A 23,465-nucleotide genomic window follows, 5' to 3' on the forward strand; every position below is an offset into this window, starting at 1 on the left:
GTTGCTATCACAGCCTAGTAAGTGACTGCATGACTGCACGAGCACAATTTCTCTTGCCTTCTTCCAGGAAATAGCACTCTTCTGTGTGTGCGGGGGGTGGTGGGGGTGGATTTCGTATTTTTAAACACAGAAGGTGTACTACAAGTGCAAGAGCTGGTGCTGAGACAAGCAGCCCCCTTTTCCACGGCATGCAGCACCAGGGGCGTTCTCTCCTGAGAAATTTGTTTCCACCAGGAATTTTTAAAGCCATAATTAGCTTAGAAAAACAAATAAAGGGAAGTTCGGAGTTGTTTCTTCTCTTCCCGTCTTTCTCACTAGGGAGATGCAGCAGGGTAAAATAATGAAAACAAATTCTTCAAGTGTAAAGAAAGGAAAATCGAAGTTTTCCTCCTGATGCCCGTCTCTCCCAAGGCTTTTGTCTCCCCTAATAAACCCACCTGTTCACATTAACAGATACAGCAAAATAAAGTTATTCCATACAGCTGATAACACATTAAGACCACTTTTAAAAAAAATACTCAAATGCTAGGCAAAGAAAATCTTGTGCTTATATTCCGGCACAAGCAGCTTCACCAATTCGTTCTTAGCTTTGAGGAAGTTTTTATTGCCTGCCAATAGATGTTTTAATCTCAACATTCTACTCTTAAAGTACTGTTATTGCCCCATAATCATTATAAACCATTACATTTGAGGTTGTGTCTATACTTCTGAAAGTTCACAGATCAAAGATGAAATCTTCTCTCTGAAAGTCAGATTTCGAAGCCAATTCAGAACAATTTCGGTGAGAGCAAATTGAGTTTCATAGCGAATTATGAAAAAAATATCAGCACCTTGGCCTTTTTTCCAGAGATGCTGACATTTAAGTTAATTATGTTGATTTTATTCTTTTAAACACTGTAAGCAGATTGTCATGTATCTTTAAAAAGAAAGCTAAACACATTTTTCAAATTAATTTAAAATTAGGTTAATTGTAAACTATGTGAAACAAGCTCTTCATTAGCTCAGAGGGATAATCAAATCTTTGTGCGTGCACATGGAAAAATGAGCTGTAGAAGAACAGGAATTTTTTAGAAAGGAAAACTGAAGTTTCAAGTTTTGAAGAACTTCTGAATTTATTAGAATTCTGTCTGTAGATGGCTGGGAGACTTGAGTATCTTACCGTAAGCCGCTCCCCAAAATAAGTCATGCACTTTAGTTTCAATTACAATTCAGAAGTACTTTAGGTACTTCTGTCTCAAGATATGTGGTTGTGGTCTAACAGGACTTCTAAACAAAATTTATAGCTCATGTTTGCCAAGTTTACCATGAATTCTACCCAAATAATCACCGTTCAACTAACTAACTAATTAACTAAATAAATAAATAGGTGTCTTTTTTGTACAAGACCTAACAGCAAATACTTATTTTTCCCCAGCTCAACAAAGTTCAAGCACAAGGCTACACGCACTTCCGAATCTCTAAGAAAAGGCACTCCAAGAAGCGGGGTAACAGCGCAGCTAACTCTTTTTTCCTGCTGAGTTTCAAGTCAACTGAAGTTTCCTGAAACTGAAAATAAACTTGAGTACGCTGAACTTTGGTTCTGCTCACTCGCCCCTTTCTTACAAAGACGAAATTTAAGTTAGCGTTATCTCTTGCTACCAGCAGCACGAAAAATAACAGTCCTATTACCGGAGCAAAGAGGGTCCCAATTTGCCTTTCCATCAAGGACAGCAGCCACAAAATGTTGTCCCGTATCATGAATACAGGTTTCAGATTAGCTTGCAGACTGGCGAAAATGCAAGCAGCACTAATATCTGGAGAAGATCTGCTGTTGTCAGTGCTAGCCCCGATCTCTACAACCACAGAAGAAAACATCTACAACACAGGCAAGCCAGCTACACCTAGCACCACGCATACAGACCTGCCCTCTCCCGAGAAAAGAGACGTTGGGTAGTTATCCACATTACCAGGAAGTTTTAATTATGTTTTCTCTAACTCAGTGCCAACGTTCAGCTAATTCATATGCTCCAGAAATATGCATTTTTAAGATACATTTCTCTTGCAGAAAATACGGTCTTACCTTAAGAAAATCAGAATATTCAAAAATGTTTGAGAAAACTTTTATTCCTTCCCTGTCTAGCATAATTCATAAAACAACACCAAAAAAAATCCTTTGAATTTTTTTTTTTTATTAACAAACATACTCAACATTTACAAATTTTTCATGGTTTTGGTTGGTGACATCTATTTTCTCGTTGTCTTCTCCCCCACAATCACTCTGAAGTCTGCTCTTCCTCCATTTGCCACCTACCTGCTCTTGGAATTAGCTGCTAGATCTAATCTTAGTTTTCAGGAGCTGAAAGCGAACAAACATTTCCTACTAGGAGAAGCTGGCAGTCGTTCCACAATTCTGATACATGTCAGATCATTCCCCGGGCCCACTAAATTACACACGAATGGAAACGACACACCAAAAAAAAAAAATCCTTTCGGTATTACAATTCTCACACAGTGATGTTAAAAGGATGGATCAGAATTTTCTATCAGTATGTGAAAGGGGAAAAAGTTCATGGATACTCTGAAACCGTTCTTTTTCCACTTCCACTGAAACTGGATACAACGTGCTGGCGTACATTAGTCCATTATTCATCACAGTATTAAGCAGGAGGTTTTAACGCTGAGTCCAAAAATAGTGTTGGTTTTTTTAAATATAGACGCTTTCCTTCTTGAATTTACACTCCCTCTCTGCCCTGTCTGTAATATATACCAAAAATATATTTTAAATCTAAACATATATGTAAAAACCTTCTTTTACTCTGTTCGAACTCCCGGAGTAGGGCTCTCATTTCGACTCTGTCTCGTTCCTACCTCGCGGTCTGTCCACCAGACAATCCTCCCTCTGAACGCTGCAACATCCAACCGCCAACCTGAGCTGATGCTAGAGGTAAAAAGGCCTAGGGATCTACTGCTGAGCGGGTCAGCTCAGCCATTCTTCCCGTGGAAGCTTTCGCCACTTCCCTTGCAATTAACTCGGTCGTCATTAAGTAAAGGGTTTAACCTTTGATTCAGGTTTTTCTTTCCCTTCTCTGCGCATGGGGATTTCACCAGCCCAGCCCGCTGAGCTGGCTGCAGCACGGATTTGGGACGGGGAAAGCAACGAGCAGGAGCTGCTCCGGAGCACGGTGGAGTCGAGCACCTGCGGTACCAGGTGGAAACTGGAAACCGTGCCCTGACCTCGGGGTGGCATCAAGGAGCCGGGCTGCTGACTGCACGGCCATCTAGAATTACCCCAAGAAATGCTGCTTAAAATTATTTCCCCTACTGGAATCTAGGCACCTGAACCCTAGGAGAGAGGTAGGTACTCTCTCCAATATTGTTACAGAAGTTATATGAGTATTATATAGGAGAGAGTAGTGGTGCTCTCTCCAATAATTCTGAATCCTGCTAGAAATAAGCTCCTAAATATTTTCCGTGATAAAACAAGCAAAGATAAGCCCTTTCTAAATATATATATTTGGGAGAAAAATAATAAAATTAAAATCAAAAGAGAGATGATCTTCTCACTTTACACACCAGAAGTGGGCTAACAAGCTGACCGGGAAGCCCATAAGCCACATTTCCTGCATAAAAACATTTGGATTCCCATCTCTCCCTTCCCAGTTCAATACTGTAACCCCAAGACAGAGAACACAGGATGGGTTTTGCTGCTGAAGCTGTGGTCCTAGGCGAGATTCAACATCTGGCAATTACAACAGCGTGACTGGAATGAAAGGGAAGCTGCTGGTCGCAAGGCGAATGCTTGAGCCTCCTTCTGTGTTTTGCTGAAAGACTTCAGTGCAAAATTCCTTTTCAGTAGTTTTCTACAGGGGGTGGCTCTTCTGCAGCTTTTATCTTCTTATATATAGTATATTCTTACGGCAGAGACTTCACATCAGCAAATTAAACTAGTATAGGTACACAGAAATGGCGGTATTTTGAAACACGGTACGTAGCGACTCTGCCAGCCCTCCAATTAAGTTAAATTCTGTCTTGTACTGTTATGTTGGACACTTGACGAGAAATACAAAAAAGCTCATTTAACATTTCAGCATTTTGAAATGACTGAAGAAAAATACTATTTTTTGTATATAAATTAAAGCATTAGACAAATCTAGCAGAGATTTATAACGAAGAACAAGGGAAAAAAATGCAACAAGCCTAAACTGCAAACCCCAAAGCCTCTATTATCAAATACAGTAGTTCAGGGCCGTACACATGGTTTTCTACTCCAGAATATGTTGCCAGTTTCACAGTTTCCTTACTCTAGTCTTGAGGCTCGCCAATCCTGTGTCCAGATAACAGAAGCGCTTCGGCAGCTGAATAAGCAACTTCTAGAATCATAAGCAATAATGGAACCATGTTTTGTATCTACGTTAATTACAAACTGCTAAATATTTAGCGTAACATTTTAAGAAAACAAGGCATTTGTTTGACTAAAACAGCCTTTGGCTAGATGCATCTACTCACACCTCTTTGAAGCATCAAAGAGCCAAAAGCTCGCTCAATACCAAGCTGCCCAGTAGACGTTTATGCTCCTGAGTTAAACATCTACAGGCACAGTGCATTTTGAAAATAAGTAATATTTTCTGAGCAACATATACGACAGTAACACAACTGCAGACTTGCCTAAATACTCCAACGTGAATTACAAGACAGCTTAAAGAAGCAGTCTAAGAAAACAACATCATTAGGCGTTTCGGAAAAAACACTTAGGCAACCTATTTTAAGTTCTAACACACATCCACACATTAAAAATCTCAAAAGGACAGTATTTTCCCCAGTATGTACTTGACGATTTTCGTTTCATTAGTGTCCTAAAAACCCACTGAAAATTTCCACAAGCAAACGAATTAATTCTTTAATCTGTATATTTTAGGTTTCTGAACTGATACTCTGAGATCTAGATGTTTACTTTTGCACTCCATGACCCTTCACACATTCGGATACTCTAACAAAAGGAAATTTACTGTCAGTTTAGTTGCCCCACATCAGCCATCACTGCATGTTACTGTTCCTTAGAGCACAAGTTTGAGAAGCATCCCTACCAGTGACAGTGAAAAAAATGAATCTACAATATCGAGGTAGTATTTTTGTAGCACATAGTGAGAAACATGCTGCAAGAGCACTTCCTGACCCACTGAAAATGCAAGGCACAAAAGTGTGGGGTGACCCCAACACCTGACGTGTATACACAACCACCAGTGGCTGGGTAACCCTCTGCTTCCTTGCTTGCTTTTCTTGTTTGTCAGTAGGGGCACCAGGAATCTGGAATCATGCAGGCTGAAGAAGGGAACTTCCTAAATTCCTACAAACAGCAATAAATAAATAAACAAATAAAATACATATATGTATCAATATGCCGGATGACATCCCACAAGACACTGGCACAGCTGCCAATTACAGATCCATTTCCCAGTCCTCTACCAACAGAGAGTAAAAACCAAGTCCAACAGGACACCGCCTCCACCAAGAGAGGCAGAGGAAAACGAAGCACATCTTTCCACCTCCTTCGGTCCATTTGGTGGTTACGCTGGCCCTGTGAGATTCAGAAACCTTGGGTTCTGTTCCTGGCTGTGAAATGAAATGTGCTCTAGGAAACCTGCAATACCACTCGTTCCCCACAAACAAGCCTTCTGTCATGTAAGAAACTTATCTCTTCCTTGCACAGGCTTTTACGCCTCTTTCCACCCAACCAGCACAAGTTTTGCTCAGTGGCACAAATTTTCCTCAACTACCGTCAGATGTCCTCAAACTCAGGACTTTAATCCCTACAGTCACCCACAGGCAGGAGTACCAGCCTCACAAATTAATAATAACGCGGCTGTGAAACCAGAACTTGCAACTGTTCCTAACAGTCACTGTTTGCTCCATTTGAAGTGATATGTTCCTACATGCCTTGAAATACAAGCCAAATATCTTGGCAGATTTCTCAATGAAGTCTTAATTATGTAAAAAATTAACCTCTCCAAAGAGTTTCTAGGGAAGGTAACAGGAAGACAAATATTACAGAATTCTGTAAAATGAAAATCTGAAGTTGCTTAAATGTTTAGGTATAATTTACCCGACAGCTTCAACGAGGAAAGAAAAAAAAAACCATAAAAACTTGTGCAGTGAGAGTTTTTGTGAACAGGAAATTTATTTTAATTTATTAAAATAATATTTACCCACACATTATTTAGACACTTATTTTATTATTTAAATGAGCTACAAGGAAAGGCAATTCTTCCCCCCCAAAAAAGGGGGGGGGGGGGACTGACTGAACTCTACTCTTTGTAAATCAACTGAAAACTTTCATACACAAAAATTTACAGGTTTATCTTCAGCAATAAACAGTTATGGTTAAGGTGAGACTCTTAACCTTCCCCCTACTGCACTGTTATGTTATTCAGCATCTCTAACCCCACTGCAGAAATATTCCACACACAAAAAGGGAAGCCGCTAAATCCATTCAGGTTTGAAAACTAAGCTGTGAAACAAAGCCTGAATTGCAGTTGTCTAAACATGCTCATTATTTAATTGATGCTGATTACTTAATGTATGCACATTGCAAAACTGCTTTTTTCTCATTTTAAAAACCTGCACTTTTCTTGTTAAGCTAGTCAAGTAGCATCACCTTGCCGTAACACGGTGGTAGGTGACACCGGTAAGGTAACAGGAATTGAGGAACTCATGAGGGATTTCCACCCATTAGTATTTTATTCTGTACTGAAAAGCTTTGTCAGTGAGTATTAATACTATACAGCTACTGCTATCAGGAAGCGTGACATGGAAATGATGCACTGCTATTTTAAGACACCAACCTTCGTGACTTCATAATTAGCTTTTATTCAAAAAGTTAAAAAATTGACAAAAATTTCTGTGCTCGGTAGGTTATATGCTACGCAAAGGCATGAAATTTGCCTTTTCTGAAAATGAAAACTTTGTACAGAAAAAATCATCTACACACAGACAGGAACTAGGGACAATTTATATATAGTAATGATTAATTAAATATACATCTACTACATTCTAACAGAGTCAACAAGCTTTGATTCAATCTGTTAACAATTCATAAAGAATCAGAACAATTAAAATGTACATGACTAGAATCAAGTAAAAATCTCCATAAATTAGCTTTCTACACTGTAATCAAGGCTTCTTCTTTGCTAATGTATTTTTTTTACATAGCAAACAGAAAAGTGAATATAATTTAGATATCATAGAATCGGAAACAGGGAAAAAGTGGAAAAATAATAAACAATGTACCCTGAGGAAAAAAAAAGAGAGAGGTCATATCTCCAGCAGGTAAGAGGGAACCAGGGAACAGCAGCAGTTGGATCTGTGCTGGGTTTACCTGGCAGGGTTTGGTAGTGAGGGGCTGCAGGGGTGGCCTCTGTGAGAAGAGCCCAGCAGCTGCCCCATGTTAGATAAGAGCCAGTTTCAGCCGTCTCCAAAGGGGCCCACCACTGCCAAGAGCCAATAAGCGATGTTGTCTGCACCTCTGTGAGAGAAGATTTAAGAAAGGGAAAAAAAACTGCTGCACGACAGCAGCTGGGAGAGTGAGGAGTGAGACCCAGCCCTGCAGCCCCCAAGGTCAGTGCAGCAGGGGGGCAGGAGGTGCCCCAGGCACGCAGCACAGTTCCCCTGCAGCCTGTGGAGAGGCCCCTGGTGGAGCAGGCTGTCCCCCTGCAGCCCATGGGTCCCACACGGAGCAGATCTCCACGCTGCAGCCCGTGGAGGAGCCCCCGGTGGAGCAGGTGGATGTGGCCTGGAGGAGGCTGCGGCCCATGGAGAGCCCCCGCAGGAGCAGGCCCCGGGCCGCAGCTGCAGCCCGTGGAGAGGAGCCCACGCAGGAGCAGGGGGTCTGGGGGGAGCTGCCGCCCGTGGGGGCCCCGTGCTGGAGCAGTTTGCTCCTGGGGGATGGACCCCGTGGTACGGAGCCGTGTGGGAGCAGTTCTTGAAGAGCTGCTGCCTGTGGGCAGCCCCCGCAGGCTCAGTTCAGGAAGCAGGGGCAGAGAGTGACCGTGAAGGAGCAGCAGCGATGAAGTGCCAAGGACTGACCACAGCCCCTATTCCCCATTCCCCTGCCCTGCTCGGGAGGTGGAGGTAGAAGAGGGTGGATGGGGGGAAGGTGGTTATAGTTTCTCACTACTCTAGTCTCTTAGTGATCAGGAATCAATTTTATTAATCTCCCCATGCTGAGTCTGTTCTGTCCATGATGGCACTCGGTGAGTGATCTCCCTGTCCTTATCTCAACCCATGAGCTTTCTGTCACCGTATTTTTCACCCGTGTTCTTTTGAGGAGGGGGAGTGAGAGAGCAGCATGGTGCAACTTGTCTGCCCATCAAGGTGAAACCACCACATCTTCTCAAAGTGATTACTAAAGCCAGAGACGAAGAAATGGAAGTGCCTAATTCTTTAGCCAGCGAGTTGAATCACACTAGTACAAAGAAATTCACAATTTTTAAACTTCTCACTCCCCTATGTAAGCACGGACACCTAGCTGCTTGAAGGATAGCTGCTGCTAGAACACACAACTCCCCTGCATCGCCACCATAAAACGTCAGTGAAAAAAACAAAGTTTCAAATGTATGTCAGTCAGCACCAACATCTACCTTCGTTCTTCAAGGCGCTACTCTCTGCGTAACATCAAGGACAGCGGAGAAGGTTATGCAGAGAACACTAAAGCGTGCTTGTTCCAACGCATTTTAAAATAATTACTATAGGGAAGAGTATGTGTCTTCTACTTTATCTGCCTACAGCAATGGAATGGACACACAGAAATGGCTGTTATCAATTTTTTCAGCTGTTTGCTAAGGATGTTCTCTTTCGACAACACGCATTTTGAAATTAGCCATAGATTTCTACAATTGCCTAAAAGCCGAAAAAACAGCCAACTGTACAAAAACCTACAAAGAGACTACTTCTAATTCAATAAGCCTCATTTCTAATTCAGTAAGAGCAGCAGCTTAGCCTTGGACATTAATATCCCATTAAACGTTAGCCAGCATAGTCCTTCAAAGGAACTTAAAAAAAAAAGTCTCCAATAACACCGCAGACTGATGACAATTAAGCTACTGGAAATAAAGTAGGCTATTTACAATTCAAATGAAAATAATAAAAGGTTTGTAACAAAAATGAGTTCAAAGATTGGCATTAATACATCTGCGTAACAATAGATTAAAAGCCAAATTCTTCAATCTTTTCAGTTAGAAAACCAAAAATTTAAGCGCACTTGTCTATGAAGGTAGCTATCAGCACGTAAACAACAGAACTTACAAGTAGAGAGAAGCAACAACTGTGGGGGAAAAGACAAGCCCCCAAACAAACATGTGTATTACCAACACTATGAATAACCATCTATCAAATTAAAGGAGATCTTATGTGTTATGTGCTACCTCCCTGCTTCCCTTCACATACTTACCCACCACTATGCTTCTTGAATTCCAACCTCCTGTCTTCGCTAAAGTGAAAAAGCTTTCACATAAATCTTCACAAAGACACATAAGCATCCCGATTACCCTGACTTTACTGAAAACTACCAAAGCAAAGTAGTTCAAAAAACAGAAGGCAGCACCTCCGTGCAATAAAGCAGTGTTACACATTTTCATAAGCCCTGGTTTTAATCACACGAAAACAGAAAGCTAAATACATTCTACATCAGCGGGTAAGAACTTGTATTTGAAAAATAATTAACAATGACCCCAATTTAAAATACTTTTATTTCTCGACAACTTGAACAACAAGATATTGAATTAGAAAATACGAAGAAATACATCATAATTGCAGAAAGCCTGAATGACTACTTGCAGCCATTTTTTCCAAAACTAACCGGCTCCCACCAACTCATCCTGGGTGTCTACACAAACTCCTCTAGAGTTCCTCCCAAAAGTATTAGCTCTGGAACAAAACTCCACTATTGGACAGCAATCAGGTTTGGAACGAGGCTCAGGCATACACCCGCCTAGAACCAGGAGCACATGGGAATAAATGCAAAGAAACCTCAACCAGCTCCAGCAGCAGTTTGGGGTCTGTGCATCCCATTGTGTCAGTCTCCAAGGCGCATGAACGTGTCTGCTGCTTGCAGCCCACGTTCTCCACGCCATCTCCAGAAGCAGCACTACCATTCAGATTTATGCTGCTGTCAGTAATTCCTCACAGACCCGAAACGATTCTGCACAGAACTACTGCTGTACAAGTATAAAGGATAATTTATCTGTATGTAAATCAAAGAATGCTGAGATGACTGCGTGCCATTTGTTTTGCTGGAGTACCGTATCAGACTCACTACAGTAATTACTGAACAAGAAAGCATAAAGGGCTCTGCTTCAAAAAGCTTTCAGTCTAAGTATAAGGCAAGTTACAAAGACTGATACAAGAAACTGAATTGGTAAAGTAAGAATAAAGTAACCATTCACACTAAGACACTTAACAGTGCACAAGTGCCAGGTATTCGGAGGCATCAGGGCAGGCAAAAGGTTGAGGTATGTCAGAAAGCACAAACAAATTCAAAAAAAAGTACAAGCACACTTGTGAATGTACTTACAGTAATAGATGCAACCAGTACTGAAATTCACAAAGAGGAGGTAGCAGTTCACAGGTTGACAGCATCTGAGACAGTATGCAGATGCGGGGACTGGCCGAGTAACTCAGAGCTGAAACTATCAGCTGTGGTTCGAAACGGTGAACAGGGTATGTAGGAAGTATGCAGATGCATCAGAACAGCGAACATGACTGGAAGGAATGATTCAGTAAAGGTCTCTGAAGAACACCTTACATGCAATGAACTTGTTTGTACAAGGCAGAATGTGACTGCAATTGCTCTCCTCAGAATCACAGAAAATCCCGAGTTGGAAGGGACCCACAAGGATCAGGGTCCAACTCCTGGCTCCGCACAGGACCACCCAAATATCAGACCAAGTGTCTGAAAGCGTTGTCCAAACACTTCCTGAACTCCAGGAGGCTCAGTGCTGCGACCACTGCCCTGGGGATCCTGTGCCAGTGGCCGACCACCCTTTGGTTGAAGAACCCTCCCGACGCAGTTCTGTACCGTTCCCTTGGGTCATTGTCCCGACCATTAAGACAGCTATTCCACGTGCTGTGTGCTCAAAACTGATAAACACAAATCAGGTATCTGCAGAATTCATAGCTAGAGAGGGTTTCCCTCTCTCTAGATAAAGAAACATATTACAGACAAGTTCCCAGTGCTTTTTGGTCTGTTAAATTACATGAAAACACCTTGCAGCACGCCATAAAATACACTATTTTACCTAGTTCTGATGAAAGAGACAGGAACAACAGTTACCTCTTTCCAGCTATGAAAGTTAAGCCTGCTGCCAGAACTGTGGCAGTCTCAAGCACGTAATACAGTGATTTTTCAAAAATGCACAGTGCAAGACTTTTTTTTTAGTGCATAAGAAGTCACCACCTTAAAATTCACCCCAAAAAACCTTGGGGGACTTCCTGCAAATTATACAGCACTAGTACGATGAAAAATGTCATGAACTTATTAAACGAGTTTTAACAGGGCATACGTTTTCCAAAAGAGGAATCAAACACCCTCACCTGAGCTCTCTGTTAACCAAAACAAAAAAATCTTTCTAACATTTCTCTTCGTAATTTGTGGGGTTTGAAAAGTTTTGCTAGTTTGCAAATTTGAAAAGCTGCTTAAAACAGTAATTTGACATTCATTAACTGGGTTTCTAGTTAAGTGGAGGAAAATGCTCCTGTGATTAAATAAAGAAAATAGCAAAATATAATTAAAAATGCTGAAAAACACCAAAAGACAACACTTGTAACAAGGTTATTACAGAACCTGTGAGGCAGAAACAGAAATGAACCATCTCCAACACAGCTTCAGACTGATGTAAACTTGACCAGGAGAAGGAAGCATCAATCATCTAGCACAAAACTTACGCTTTTGGCAGGACTCTATTTACGTGCTGCATAGTTGCTTAGCACCTGAAAGTCTTAACTATCTGTTTATGAAGGCTACTTTGAAAAAAAATTAAAATTTATTTAACAACTGAAACTATTTTTAAACTAAATTAAAGGTGCAAAGTTAGGAAATAAAAAAAAAATACGGTGTGCAAGCTCACTCAGATTTCTAGGGATGGTTTTACGTGGGTTCTACAAAAGGAAGAACTAATGATTCAGGAAACGCGACTCCCACTCTAAGGTGAGAAAACAGATTTTGTTGTTCCCAATTTGAGCGATGAGACGACGATCGTTGTTCCAAGGGATGGCTACGTGGATGTGAGATCTCATACGGGAAAAATATCTCCCCATTTCCACTGCACAAATGTATGTGCGTATCTTATTTGAATGTCAAAAACAATTTTATTGTTTAAATCGAAGGCAAAGTTTTTGCTAGGAATTGTCCATTTGCTCCTGGAGGCAACAACGTTAAAACATTTGCACATTTTATTAGTTTAATAACAGCCACGCATTTCCTTGTAGCTAAATTAATTCAAACAGATCCTCGTGAAGTCATTCTCAATACTTGTAAAAACCCATACACAGTTTCTCCTCCATACCACGAGTGCAAAAAAGCTCTGGAACTTAGTAAGACACTTCTTTGCTCTATTACCCCCTCCCACCCCAAAAAGGATTTTTTGTCAGCAGCCATTCACAGAACTTCTCCAGAAACCTATAAATTCTACCAGAAATGAGTTACAGCAACTGAAGCCTAACTGAAGCTTTGGGCAAAGATGCAATTTATATTCTTTTGTTTACAGCGCCGTTATCCTTAGGAAGCTCCAAAAAAGCTGCTACAATCACGGCATTTCTCTTTTGCTTCTCCAGGATCTGACAAAGAGGCTCTGGCAGACCTAGCTGCAAGACTTGAATGTTTTCACCAACAGTTCCTACCCTTCCCCTCTACTAGGACAAAGAGAACAGAAGCAGCTAACCTCATCTTCAAATTCATATCTCCATTTAAATAAGTTGACGAACTTCTTATTGGTATGAGGGAGTAGTAGATAGGGCAGACAGGGAGGAATACAGAATGAACAGCATGGACAGCATCCCCCTGCTGTACCTCTCTGCTTCAGCATGTGCAAGAACATATGCAAGCACTCTGACATCCAAGCAAAGATATCCTGAACTTCCCCAAACCCTCATCTGTGTAAAACCAAACATTACCAATTGACTGCTGATCACTAAGCCTCAAAAATTCACACAGAACTGACGTGCATTAATGATGATCAGTAACCTACCTGCAGCCCTAAGGGGATGTTAATGAAAGGATGATGCCACAGCGGACAGTGGTCTTCCTCAGATATGGTACCAGCAAAGAATCTGATGCACATTTTTGTTCTTAAGGGAGGGAGAGAAAAGGCAAAAACCCAACTGAGGCAGTTTTTTATACTTAGCTTATTATCCTTTATAACTATTTCCGATATTAAATATTCTAAAGGAAGATGAATGAAACCCAGGTACAGTTAGTTCGAGACTGAGAAATTTGTGCTTAATCCTGTCATTCACTGAACAGACGTGCTCCCTTCTGGTTTATTTTAAGGGGTAACAACGGAGGCCACCTGACTCAAATTACAGTTTGGGATTTGTCATCTTGGATCACGGACTTGTGCATGCGTTACGTTTCAGCTAACCAATGCCAAAAGACTTTTGGATATCGTCTCTCATGCAAGCGAGTGCTTCTCCAGCCTTGCCCTCCCTTATGATGCCAATTATTCTGCACAGCCCTCCCCTCTGGCGAGTAGTTCAACTCTTCCCAAATGAAGTTTTCGCCATGCGAGTAACTGTTGTCCATCACTTTAATTTCCTGTTGCTACAGCTGAGGCAACCTTAGAAAAACACAGAATACAAGTGTTAACAACATCACACGTTCATGTGACTGTTACTCTGAAGCCTTCTTTGAGCCAATTATATCAGCCTCCAGGCAGAGTGGCTACTTAATTTAAGACACTGGGTCAAACAAGTTTTCACATCAAAGATTTTTCCAACTCAACTGAGAGGTAAATTCCATTCAACTGTGGTGTGTTTGAACTTCCTTGCTCTTCTCTTAAATGTGAGCGGCACCTCAAGTTTTTCCACCATGGTCTTCATGATGAAGGTGCAACCCTGGCTATACGTACAGACTGGGTGACGAGACGCTGCAGAGCAGCCCCGCAGAGAGGGATCTGGGGGTTGTGGTTGACAGCAAGTTGAATATGAGCCAGCAGTGTGCCCTGGCAGCCAGGAAGGCCAACCATATCCTGGGGTGCATCAAGCACGGCATTGCTAGTCGGTCGAGGGAGGTGATTGTCCTGCTCTGCTCTGCGCTGGTGTGGCCTCACCTCGAGTACTGTGTGCAGTTCTGGGCACCACAGTACAAAAAGGACATGAAACTGTTGGAGAGTGTCCAGAGGAGGGCGACGAAGATGGTGAAGGGCCTAGAGGGGAAGACATGTGAGGAGCGGCTGAGGTCACTGGGCCTGTTCAGCCTGGAGAAGAGGAGGCTGAGGGGAGACCTCATCGCAGTCTACAGCTTCCTCACGAGGGGGAGCGGAGGGGCAGGCACCGGCCTATTCTCTTTAGTCACCAGCAATAGGACCCGCAGGAATGGTGTCAAGCTGAAACAGGGGAGGTTTAGGCTAGACATCAGGAAGAGGTTCTTCACTGAGAGGGTTGTCACGCACTGGAACAGGCTCCCCAGGGAAGCGGTCATTGCACCAAGCCTGTTGGAGTTTAAGAAGTGTTTGGACTGTGCTCTCAGACATATGGTCTGAATTTCTGGGTAGACCTGTGTGGTGCCAGGAGTTGGACTCGATGATCCTTGGTGGGTCCCTTCCAACTCAGCATATTCTATGATTCTATGATTTCCAGAGCAGCACGCATTAAGCTGCCAGTACTGCCACGGAACTGCAGGACCATCCAATCCACTTGATGCTTCCTCATGCTATCAAGGCCTCCAATGCTACAGTTTATTCATATGAACTGCTTTCCAACAATTGACACTTCACTGATAATTACCATAGTTCATTTCTAAATAATCCCTTACAAAAGGACACTGACAAGCAATTTTTCAGTCTTAACAGCAGCAAAAATTAAATAGCCTACTAGACAAATAATTATCTTTATTATGTTGTCTTGCCTTATGCTTAATAAGATGTTCAGTTCTTTCGCAGACATTTCAGATGGCTTTCAAGAAAACAAAATAAGGTTTCTCTAGTCTTCCCAGGAATGAATTGAGCATGTTTATTAAGTTATTATTCTGACTTAGAACAGACTTCTTCACTTCCTTAACACTTCAACTAATTCGAAGATTCTTCAAAATCCATCGGTGATTCCAACCAAGTTGATGTTCCTCTTAAAAACAAACTGCGCACAACTGTATTGACTCACTTCTCCGTACCACTCAGTCAGTCAAAAGTCTCAGGTATCTTCTATTATGGAAGAGAACACAAGGCTTTTCCACGTTCTGTGTTTACTTTATCCTCCTTCTAAGGCCTCGGGCTTATGCGTGTTTCTTGCCGTAAGAGTTATAAGGTTTCACATCACCATAAGAATTTTTCATATATTATAAATAAGGATTGCTTTATTTTTACTTGAAAAAAAATCCCTGCTGAAATTGCTAACTTCCATTTTGTATTTTACTTTCTATACAGTTTAAGTTCTTACTGGAAGCAGTGGAGCTAGAGCTCTGCTGTCTTACAAAAAATGGTTCAGTCTTGCTATTTATATCTAAAAAGCATTTTTAAAATTGTTTTGGCAGTCTCACATGCTGTGACTTCACTAAAATGTGCTAAAACTATGTCAAATCCACAGTTTTAAGATATGCTTAGATAATGTATGTTGAATAAAAGATTTCAGTGTCTTCATTTCTACTTACTTAGAACAACTGTTATCTACTACACTTATTTCTATTAATGTTCTTTGCAATCTCTCTCCAAATGCATCAGAAAAAATTATCTCCATATATTCATCAGAGATCTTATCTACCCAATGCTTAGAGAACAATAGTGACTAGTTGAGTTCCTACCAGTCTGCATAAATTAAGGTTTTAGAAAACCCACTTGATCCAGTGCTTCTAAACTCAAGAGTTGCCTCTTTAAAGTAAATAAATAAATGCAGTAACTTCTCTCTTAACAAAAATCCCCTAAAGCACTGGCACACAGAGGAAGACTCAAATCAGAGAACTCAAGCGGAGAAGTCTCCTGATCTGTACGTGATTTCTGCTAGTTCATGTTTCCAAGGATGAATGGGAACAGTGAAAAACAGCAGAACAGAGGCAGTATTGATTACGGCAAGTTGGAAGATACTATTTTCCTACAGGTAATAATGCACAGCAGTTTTCCCCTCACCAAATTTTTATAGTGTATAAAATTATGAAAGCGCTACAAAAAATAAGAGTAGTTCCCTTGAATCTCTCACCCAAGTTACCTGAAAACACACCTTATGTTTATGACATTTACCTGCTAAAGGAATGCAGAAATATTTTGATGGATCTAACCAATTATTAAACAAGGCTGTTGATTAAGATGTAGCTCTGATTCCCACTGAGGATGGAATAATTTTATCTACACAACCTATGAGCCTTGTGAAATGCTAGTGAAAATCAGCACAGCTGCCTTTGTAACAGACTGAATGTTAAAAAAAAAAACACATTTTCACACATTCAGGAAGTATGTCCAAGTGGACAAGTAGAATATTGCAGTTTTCTTTTTAAAGAGCTGCACTACAGTTTCTGTATAAATGTAACGCAGAAGGTTATATAGCATAGAGCTGAATGTCAGGGCAAAAGATTTATTTTGCTATACTGATCGGTGAAAAAGGAAGAAAAAGAGTGGAAGAGTAAAACCAGAAAAAAAAGTCAAAAGCACCAAAGAATCAGAAAAAAAAAAGATTGGAGAAAAAATAAACAGACAGATACTCCTGGTTTTAAGAGCAGCACATTTTATTTACACTTGCTCCTGCGTTTACTACATCTTTGGAACACATCCCGTAAGTTCTTGTGCTTGGGAAGGTAAAACAAGTTCCTTGTGGCCCTAAGGGTGGCACATTACAAGAGTCACTGGGGAAAAACATTCCTATCTGAAGTTCAAAATCAAGTTTTTAAAGAAAAACGAGGAAGCTCTATCAATTAAACACTTGCGAGTAAGAGCTTAAAACTGGATTTTTTTTTTCCCCCCAGGTTATCATCTGCAACAGGAGTATGTTAAGTTTTGATCTACACTTAATTGTACTGCTTCTATTTCACCTCAACCAAAACTTTTTACCTGCAAGCGTAACAAGTAAGATTGTGTGGAAAATCCGTATTACTTCTCATAAAGCTGGCAAGAAGCTAGTCCCTTTTTAAACTAGAAAAATTGTTTTGCATGAATTCAGGTTTTATTTGACAGCATTCTGATGAAAACAAGGTACTCCCAGAAATATGAAATGCTTATACACATTACATGAAAGGTCCAAACTGAGCATTTGGAAATTATTTTACGCAGTTTGATTTATAACTGCTTTAATAGAAGTAACTGAGTATTTTAGACTTTGGATTGCTACAGGCTTTGAAAAGGTGGCTTAACTCACACGTATCTTTCTTAAAGATGGGGACTGAACACCAAACATCGCTGTTTCAATGTAAAACAAACAGGCTACCTACCGAACGATCTATATGAATGCTATCTCCTGTGGGCCAGCGGTGTTTCCTGGAGTAGCCACTCAGCTGCTCACCAGCCTGTCTCTGGAAGAAATACCCAACCATCCTGAGAACATCCACTGAGGACACTGGAAGCACCTGACACTGCAGTTGCAGGGATGGGGTGAGGAGTGTTTCCACCTGCACTGAGCCCTGCTGCTGCTCCAACTACCGTTCCAGCTGGGGCAACCCCTATTCCAACCCCACTTGCTTCCTGACCAGCGTTGGCACGTATCATTCCTCTGGTCTCCTGCCAGGCCACTTCATTCATGCCTAGGAGGACACATGGAACGTCATTCCACATAGAAACCTAAAAAGAAAAGGTCTTAATAATAACACAAAAGGCTTTTCTACGTATCTTTAAATGCGCAGTTCTTAGAATTAGGATTTCAACAAAAAATCCAAGCCATTCATTGTCAAAAGTTTTACTGATTTATTTAAACTTTAAATTTTAAATACCATTATCAAATTAGGCCTCTAATAATAAATAAAATACTTTTTTCAAGACAGTATATTAATATGGTAGAATTTCATATATTATAAATGGTTGCCTGCAAATTTTCTAGCCAGAAACAATCAAAATATGATTTCAGATCATAATGGCAGTAGTTTCTTTTGCATTATTACTCAGCATGATGTGTAATACCACTAACTCTGTCATACTGTTATGTCTGATTTTATACATTTGTAGACCATGAAATGAAGTAGCACAGAAAACTAACTTCTCCACCTGAACTACATCTCATTCTTGTATGTCAACTTCAGTTTTCCTTTCAAGTTTGGTACGCTATGTAACTAATGGACATTAAACTCCACTAACCCAGTACAGTATAATATATATTATATATTATATATTATATAGTATATTTTGGGTTTTTCATGAAACAAAAATTTCAGGCTCAGATTGAAATGAAGTTTGCCAACTCCCTTTTGAAATACTTAGTCTACTTGAAACGAGTATAAACAACAATAGCAAAAATTGCTCTCCGATGTTGGAAAAATCCTCTGCAGGTAAAAGAAAATAAAAAAAATAAATACCTCTCCCTGGACACACGATTCTCAGTCTACCATAACTGACGTATTATCAATCTTTAGTAGGTAAACGGTCTAATTTCTAAGTCAATAGGACTACAAATATAAGAAACCAGATCTCCTCTACAGTCTTAAGTAAGCACTTTCGTGGAGAAAAAAAAGGAATTACTTGAATTTTCAAGTTACAGAAATATCTCACTTTTCATGCTAAACAAGAACGTCAAGTCCAAACAATAAAAACTGACATATATAGAAAGATACTTAACCAAAATAGGACACTTAGATCTGAAGATGTAGACAAAAGGAACCACAGCCCTCTAATCCCTCTACATGTTCCTACATTTTTAATCTAGCCTTTTCGACTACTGCATATCCAATCATTAAGGGAAAGTATGTATGTGTAGATATATGATAGCAGGATGGTTTTATAATCTTGAATAAACATGGCTTTGTGAATAACAAGATCTAAAGCTACTTTGTCTTATTTGTATTGCTACAGTAGGTATTTGCTTTACTATGGAAACATGTTACTAAAATCAGTCCTGTGGCTTCTCCACACTACACAACTCATTCAGCATTCACAGAACTGAAGTTTAAGGAACTTATAATGGAGATAAACAGCAAGATGCTTAAAAAAAGGATCAAAAAAGTAGTATTTGCTATTTCTAGCTCAAACTGCACAAGGTTAGTAGAATCCAGTGAGTCCAGCTTTGTATTTAAACAATAGGCACGTGTAAATACTCGTGAACTAAACACACGAACCCAGCTTTTTCAAAATCACTTCCCCTTTGAAGAAATTTGTTAACGAATTCCATGTAAAACTTCAGACCAGCCACACAGCATAGAATTTATACAACTAGTTTGATACCTCAGTCTTAAACTTCTTTCTCAAAATAAAAGGATGAAAACTAAAAGCAAAGTTCTCAAACACAGGTCTGACACAATCTTTTTCAATTAGGATTTACCTGCAGAAAGCTTTAAAGCATAAAGACAGGCAGACCTATTACTTCTAACAGAGTTCTGCCAATTCCTCAGTGAAGTAAGAAGTAACCTATTTTAGAACTTTATGAAAAATTAAATCTGGAAACAATAAAAATTATGAAACGTACATCAGATCATTTAGATCAATGCACACAAATACATATTGTAAAATTGTGCCTGTTAAAAAGGCTGCAGATGTGGTATTAGCACAGCCTGCAGAGGACAGAGGATCACACTGCCACTCTGAAGTTTAGTGTGGGACTTGAATGCAGAAATAGATGCAGACTTGGAACTAGCAGTAATTCCAATTTTAGATTATTACAGAGATACTCTTGCTGTATTTCAGAGTTTTATGCTTTTTTCTCTACTAGAAAGATGGTCGTCATAACCTCTTCAGACACATTTCTTCTGTTTGTCTAGAACTGTTCCTAAATAGACGTGTTTAGAAAAAAAAGTTAACGAATTACGAGATAGAATCTTTAAAGATATTTCTAGAGATAACACCTGGTCTTGATTTGTAAGCTAAACATTTCACATAACAGCCTGGAAAACACTAAAAGCCACAGCAGGTATTCTGAGAGGGACTTACACTCAACCTTGCCATAAAGCTTCAGCGTACAAGCCATTACTATAAAATAAATTTTATAGAACTTGTTCGAAATTACACCGAGGCAGCTAGGACTGAATCTGTTCACATGTTCTGATGCCATTTGAAACTCTTTTCTACTACGTGATGATGAAGTGCCTCCGACTTCGTTATTAGAAGCACGACATAGCTGGTATTTGTTGTTAGGGCAGGAGGAAACAAGCTGTTAAGCGAAAGCCTTCTTGTCCCTTTTCTGGGACAGGAGCCTGGGCACTGGCTTTGTGACAACACTGGAATGGTCGCATTGTGTGGAATAATCAAGACAACAGCTATGTTATGGGTGGGGGAAGTTCACATCAGATGAGGTAAGCATCTTCAACTAAATTTATTGGAGATCAGAAAGAAGATTGATAACACTCACATACCTATACACGTGACACATACAATGAAAAGTATTTATAAAGCAAGTCTGTTCTACGGCCTAGTGTGGTTTCCTTTCTAGATTTTCTATCAGAAATGTTTTTAAAGCAGGGCATTAATGCTTGCTTCACAAGAGAGCCCAACACAGAAATAACATTCAAGAGAATTTAAGGTTCTTTTTAGTGCAATGCACAGTGAAATTTTCTTTTTATACTTCTACATTCAAAAAAAAAAGGCATGAAGACATGCAAGAATTTAAACAATCTACTGGATTACTTGCCTCTGTGTATAAACACCTGGTCTAATCTTTTTGGGGTTTTAGTAACCACTGTACAAAGAAAAAAAAATGAAGTTATCAAAGAGAATGCTTTTAGAAATTCTACACATGCAGATTATTCAATACACACTCGTATCATTAAATCAAAGGGGAAAAAAATAAATCTAAAACTGAACCAGAAAATGCTGCTGAAAATCAGATCTAGTTCACAGTACTCAACAAGCTGATGTCCTGGTAATATACTTGCCCCAAACATCTGCAATACCTTGCCCAATGAGAACACGGCAAAGAAACTCTTCCGAGAGCAAACCATGAGGAAAACACGTACCCAAAGCTTTCAGTGCACCACAAGGCTACACAACATCCCATACACACTGCCACAATACAAGAGAGCTTCTCTTTAAAACACAGGCAAGTCCAGCTTCTTCAGCCAACCGCTTCTCGCACTATGAACTCAGTCATGACATCAGATATGACCGTAATTACCTCAGCACTGTGCCAGGATCCCAAACACCAGAGAAAAACATTAAGTAGTAGAGTGATGCTACAGAAAAAAGCGACAATTTCCAGTTAACCCTGAAAAAAAACCTATACAAATAACATACTTCCCTACCTGCAATATCTACAGAATAAACCACAGAACAAACCACAGAACGTGCATTATCAAGCAGTTTCTCACATGCATTTGCCTACTAACCATTCTGCTGGGACAAACTCCAAATTTTCAACTCTCTGAACACTTCAGAAAACCGCCAGGTGATTTCGTGTCATTTCTACACATGCAACCCAAGCTATACCACCATCAAATTATCACTTGCCTTTTCAGTCTAGCCTCCTTCTCCCAGCAAGCTAACACACTGTGCTCAGATTGGCACGGAGTTGTAGATCAGAGAGAGGCAGAAAATAATTCAGCTTCTCAACAAAACTGAATCTATTGTCAACACTTGGTTTTAGACCTAGACACTGCTAAATATAACAGAAAACCACGTTCTATATCTGAAAATGGTAATGTGAGGTAGTAATTATGTCTTAAATGCACTCATGTTCCACAGCCCAAGATCCATACCATCGACTCACGGTAAGTAAAAAAGCCTCACCTCTCAGTTGAGACTCAACAAAGAGAATAAAAGATACACTAGGAGAAATCTCCAAGTACTCCGTTAATATGTTGCACATGAGTGACAATTAGGCGATACAAAAAAGTTTTACCAATTCTCATTTGCAATGACCTATATAGCTCGTGCGCAGCTACACCACTCCGAAAGAGCATCCAAAATCCAGCTGATAAAAACCTCTTTTATCGCATCTCCCGTAAAAACACGCTGCGTGTTTTGGTGGTCAGCTATCGTGCTCCAAAGGGCGAGCCAGACGGGCATAAAGCATCCCGAATATATTCATTTTCTCTCAAGGAACTGGAGCCTGAGCTTATGAAAAACACGAAACAGAACAATGCCAAAAATCTTTGCGCAAGGACTGCCAAGGAGATTAAAAACCCGAGCTGTAAGTCGGATCCACTCGGACAGCTGGCATTTTTCTCAAGTTTTTTTTCCTTATTGTTGTCTGCGCGGCCAGGTCGGAAGAAAAATTAAACCCGAACACTTCTATCAAGCGTTTGGCCTTCTCGTTCCACCCTCAAAACGCGTTTAAAAAAAAAAAAAAAAAAAAAAAAAAAAAAAACAAAGCCACAAGTTTTCACCATTCCGCTTAAACAAAGCCCGCTTCACCCCAACCCCACACGATTAACGAAGGGGGGGGTCCCAAAACGGCGCCCCCACGCCCCCCGGCGGGGCTCCCCCCTCACCCACACCCCCTAATTCCTCCCCCCCAACCTTTCCCCAACCCACCCCGGGATGGGGGCAGTTCCCCGAGGCCCCTTTTCCCCGGCAGCCCAGGAGCACGATGCCGCCCCCCCCCCACCCCCCGGCCCCTCACGGCGCTCCCTCCCCACCTCGGCGCCGCTCCCCGGCGAGGCGGGAGGACACAAAGGCGGCGAGGCGCGGGCGGCCGCCGAGCAGGCCCCGCGCCGCCCGGGGACCTGCCACAACATGGCCCCCTCCCTCCTCCTCTCCCCTCCTTTCTCTCCCCTCCTTTTCTCTCCCCTCCCTCGGCGCGCAGCCGAGGCCGGAGACAAAAGGGGGCTGGAGGAAAGGAGGGGGGCGGTGGGTTGGAAGAAGAAGGGGGGGGGGGGGATTGAAGGAAGGGGGGGGGGGTGTGAAGCAGCGCGGCCCCGGCTCTTCCACCCCTTCCCCGCGGGTACTCACGGGCTGGCTGGCGGCGCTGCTCGCTGCGATGGAGCCGGAGCGGGCCCTGGGACACCCCCGCCCTCCTTCTTCCTCCTCCTCCTCCTTCCTCCTCCTCCTCCTCCTCCTCTCGGCGCCTTCTCCTTCCTGCCGCCTCCCCACCCCCCCCCTCGGCCGCGGCGAGGGGCTCACAACAACATGGCGGGAGGGCGAGCCCGGAGGGAGAGGAGGGAGAGGGACAGCGAGAGCGCGGCAAACCTCCCTCCCCCCCTTCCTCCTCTCTCCTCCTCCTCCTCCTCC

General features: G+C 41.4%; 1 protein-coding gene across 6 annotated transcripts in view; it reads right to left on the reverse strand.

Moving 5' to 3' along the window:
• PUM2 (pumilio RNA binding family member 2) overlaps positions 1 to 23,465 on the reverse strand; it is a 69,346-nt gene extending 45,881 nt beyond the window's left edge. For 2 of the 6 annotated variants that reach the window (XM_048075203.2, XM_048075202.2), the window contains exon 1: positions 23,187 to 23,465. Coding sequence is in view for 1 of the 6 variants with exons in the window: in XM_066995003.1 (XP_066851104.1) it covers positions 22,874 to 22,972 (99 nt within the window). In the remaining 5 variants the exon portion in view is untranslated. Of the gene's footprint in view, positions 1 to 22,873; positions 22,987 to 23,186 lie in introns of those variants that run through there. The other 4 variants (XM_048075204.2, XM_048075201.2, XM_048075205.2 and 1 more) reach the window with 3 other exon arrangements.

This window comes from Anser cygnoides, chromosome 3, assembly GCF_040182565.1.
Source record: "Anser cygnoides isolate HZ-2024a breed goose chromosome 3, Taihu_goose_T2T_genome, whole genome shotgun sequence".
Classification (NCBI taxonomy): domain Eukaryota; kingdom Metazoa; phylum Chordata; class Aves; order Anseriformes; family Anatidae; genus Anser; species Anser cygnoides.